The sequence below is a fragment of the Austrofundulus limnaeus genome, unplaced genomic scaffold, assembly GCF_001266775.1.
Source record: "Austrofundulus limnaeus strain Quisiro unplaced genomic scaffold, Austrofundulus_limnaeus-1.0 Scaffold208, whole genome shotgun sequence".
NCBI classification, from domain to species: Eukaryota; Metazoa; Chordata; class Actinopteri; order Cyprinodontiformes; family Rivulidae; genus Austrofundulus; species Austrofundulus limnaeus.
In genome coordinates, this window is record NW_013952610.1 from 123,257 (window position 1) to 127,529 (window position 4,273).

General features: G+C 39.2%; 1 protein-coding gene across 1 annotated transcript in view; it reads left to right on the plus strand.

Moving 5' to 3' along the window:
* The window catches only part of plcb3 (phospholipase C, beta 3 (phosphatidylinositol-specific)), a gene marked incomplete at its 5' end in the record, with an annotated part of 53,004 nt that overhangs the window by 25,721 nt on the left and 23,010 nt on the right, over positions 1 to 4,273 (plus strand). The window contains 4 exon segments of the mRNA XM_014019026.1: positions 2,515 to 2,649; positions 2,807 to 2,886; positions 2,990 to 3,043; positions 3,231 to 3,303. Coding sequence (XP_013874480.1) covers positions 2,515 to 2,649; positions 2,807 to 2,886; positions 2,990 to 3,043; positions 3,231 to 3,303 — 342 coding nt within the window.

A 4,273-nucleotide genomic window follows, 5' to 3' on the forward strand; every position in this document is an offset into this window, starting at 1 on the left:
CAGCATGTCGTGAAAACCTAGCTCATTAAAGGTTGTCATGAATTACTTGCTTAAACATAAAAGTATTAGTTCCATTACAAGTGTTAAAAGAGCAAGTTTTTATGTTGAGCTTTCCAAACATCGATGGGAGAGGTTTAACTGAGTTCAGCTGAACTAAGGCTGTGTTCACTTCAGGATAAAGTGACTTGAATTCAATTGAAACTCAAATCAAGTGAGCATTAAGACCTGCAGTGTGAACGTAGGTTTAAAGTGTGACGTATACTTCAAATATAAAWTGTCAAAGAAAAAAAACTTTGCTTAATACATGATTTTACCCATMKTCTCACATAAATGGCAYATTTTCTTTTGARCTTGGCTCAGCCAAAGTGAAACAGGAAGTGACATCAAAGGGGAACTCTTTAACAAAGAAAACTCTCTGGTCTTTGCTTATTATATTATTTGAACTCTGACTCTTCATTTATCTGRTAGTGATTCAAAATAATCTAAATAAACATCAGATTATTCTCTACAGTCTGWATTGTTAGCCAATGTAGCAACGCTCTATTCATAATGACATTCCCCTTCGACATCACTTCCTGTTGCTTCACATGCAACTATCTCAACAACCGTTCATCTCAGTTGTGTGAAGTCTTTTTTTGCACTATGTTATCAATGTTATATCTCCATAACTGCATTCATATTTATTACTATAACATGATGTCACAGGCACTTTAAAGCTGGTTTATACTTCTACAAGACCTGAAGCAGCAGATCAGTTATAAGTTATACTAATGTAGAAGCCACGCAGGATAAATCATCATAATCCTCCCACAGCACTCCCAGTGTAGCGCATATAGCATATGGCTTTTAGTCACTCAGTGATGTTTCAGATGTGTGGAGAAATGCTTGTGTTGTTAAATGAGGGGTCAGAGGATTTTTTTTAACATGAATATGAAAAGACTTGAATGTTGATTGCAGATTCCATCTTGCTAATTTAAATTAGCATTTTCTGCAAAATGACATGTCGACACGCTTATGGTTTGGTTCATGAGTTGCCACTTATGATGTTTACGAAAGTTTACAAAATTACAAGGGGGGGGGGGGACTTAACGGACGGACATGCGTGTTAAATCTTGGYAAACCTTAAGATTGGCACAGTGACCTGAGGCATCGCTAAGCTAAAGAAGACGTTGGATAACTGAACAGGGTGTCAGCAGGAGCTAACAATGGAAGTTGTACATTTTTCCTCATGCATCACTGCAAACAAGACATGCAAACAATATTATAATTCAGCCTTTAGTCACAATCTGCCATCCTGAGTGTAAGAATCCTGGRGTCGTTTGACGAGATTGAGAAGTAAAGTAGAGTTCATCTGCATAGAAGTGAACAGAAGACTGAGCCAAAAATCACAAACAAAAAGAAAGGSGGTCCAAACATGGTGCCCTGTGGCATCCCTTCAGAGAGGCTTCGGCGTATGGATGTTTGCTGACATGCTCGAGTTGTTCGTCTTAAAAAGACACTGGTAGTAAAAATGCTTTGAAGGCTGCAGAGAGGTCAAGTGAGACAAAAACTGTGGAGATGGAGATTCAGTTCCTGTTTAAGGCCTCTGTAGCAGACTGTTCTGTCAGGAGAAACCAGGCCTCTTTTAGGGAAATTAAACCTGAAAACAGCAGATAATCAGTTTGAATTAGACAGTCAGTAAAACAAAACAACATGAGAACCTGGGGGAAATGTGGACAGAAACTACTGTAATAAACTATGACACAGATATATTTACTGAGTCAACCTTTTTATTTGTTTAGTAAAAACATTGGTGTTTTGGAAGCTTTCAAACTATAAACACGAGATCACCGGACGACTGTTTACTGGTAATGACCCACAGATACTATGGTTGTAAATTCCTTTTTCCTCTGTCGCTTTGACAAGAATCTGTTCACTGTGTGAAAAACAAATTCATGAAGTTCGAGGCGATATTTTGGGGGGACATTGGTGTTTGGATAAAAGATTCATCCAAAAAACCTCCCGGACGTCTCGCAACCTAAAAACTGGTGGTAAACCGGTGAGCGATGAAGTGCAACGAGACGTTCTGAAACAGAAATTTGAATAACCGACCCGTCGTCTCTTAGAGAGTCGATGGGCTAAAAAGTAGAAAAAGTGTCATTTAGTGCAGAGGTCTTCAAACTGGGGTCCCAGGACCCCAGGGGTACGCAAGAGGTATCTTGGGGGTCCCCAACAAATTTCACTAAATTATTCTTTTTTTTAAATTCATGGGGAACAACGAATTAATAAAACAAACATAATAAACTAAATAAAAATTGATATTCCTATGACATTTAGGGGTTGAAATGACAATAAATTGTCTTTTTAAAACAGCGTAGGGTTTTTATAGGGGGTCCCTGGAATTTTATTTTTTTTTTTGCCCTTGTAAGGGGTCCTCAGACCCAAAAAGTTTGAGTTTCCCTGATTTATTGGATCATTTCAGAGCTTTTAGCAGGCGCAGTCTTTGAATGTTTCTGTTGAATTTCTGTCTGTCAGGATCAGCGGTTGAAGAGCATGCTGGAGATCGTCAAGGAGATCCCCCAGCACAGAATGCTGACCATCGTGTACGGCTCGGACATGGTCAACGTCACGTTCCTCAACTTCCTGGCCCTGCAGGAYGATATGGCATCGGTAACAATGGAAACCAACACAGAATACACACGAAACAAAAACGTCTGTCTTTACAGCTTTCCTGCCTGGTGGAGTTTTTCTGACTGACGCTGACAAAAGACTTGGGATGGAAAGAAGCGCCGTTTGCGTGACGCTCGTACTTTGTCTTGTTTTGCAGATTTGGGCGAATGAGCTCTTCACTATTGCCACAAACAAACTTTCCCGCAATGAATCACGATGCAACTACCTTTTCAAAGCGTAAGACTTTGTTTTGGCCTTTTTTTTTTTTTAAATAATGCAGAATTTACTGTTATATTTGTTTATTCATTTACAAACTCGTCCCCCTCCTCCTTTGTTTCAGGTACACCAAGCTAAAGGTTTTTGAGAATACGGAAGGGAGTATTAATTTAAAGCAGTGAGTAAAAAAAAAACTGCAGAGATGTTAAAAGCCGCTTCTCCTTTCTTTTTCCACTTTTTTAATTCTCTCTTCCACTTTCACTCTCGTCTCGTCTGTTCGGTGTTCGTTTTTTTTCAGCGGAGAACAGAGTTTGAAAACCTTGAAGCTTAAGAAGGGGTCTGACCAAACTTTTTTTGTTTTTCAGTTTTCACAAGATTTTTGGTGATAAAAGGCGGGTGGAGCACACGCTGGACAACTGTGAGCTCATCCTCAACAAGGTATCTATTAAAGGCTGGAAAACGTATTCATGTGTGAAATACTGCTTCAAGAACAAGAAAAACTAGTCTGTCAGTGATTCTAGAGGGGTTGGACATCATTTCCAGGAGCGCCACCTGCTGGTAGTGAAGGGGAGTTGTAAAAAACATTATAAAACAATGAAAAAGTGGTCCTACAAAACTGGCCCGGTTGTGGTTTGGTTTATGTGGCCCAAATCTGCACAGGTGGGAGGAGGATATCTACCCTACAGAGGGTTCAAATCTGCAGGCAAAGTTTTCAACAAGTTGGCTCTTAGATAAAAACTGGTGGTGAGGTTGTAGAAACCTAAATACAGCGGTACAGCTGTAAAAATGAGAGGTTATCTAAAAATATTAAACTAATATATATTCATTTATTTGTTTAATCGTGATAATTCAGTGGAATTATCATCAAATCTTTGACTTTTCTTGGTCTTGAATGTTTCATGTGAAACCAGGTGTGTTTTTGGTGATCAAGTGCTGTTGTTTTGTTGATCATGAGAGTTGCTGCAGACTCTGCTGTCAGGGTTTCTGCTGTACTCTGGTGCCTCCTGCTGGTCATTCAGAAAAACAGATACACATTTTACCATTCCTACAGAACACAAACCTTTACTGGAAACATAAATCTTCTTAATGTGTTTTTGTTTTATTATGTGTTGTTTTTTAATTTTTTTTTTAGAAAATATCAGAAAACAATGAGTCAGAATAATATTGTAGGATCTCAGGTCTAGGACTACAGGTACAACTGTTGATACTCAGGGTGCAGTGATACTTGGGATGCAGTGATACTTAGGATGCAGTGATACTTGGGATGCAGTGATACTAAGGATGCAATGGTATTCAGGATGCAGTGATACTTAGGATGCAGTGATACTTAGGATGCAGTGATACTCAGGGTGCAGTGATACTCAGGGTGCAGTGATACTCAGGGTGCAGCGATACTAAGGATGCAGCG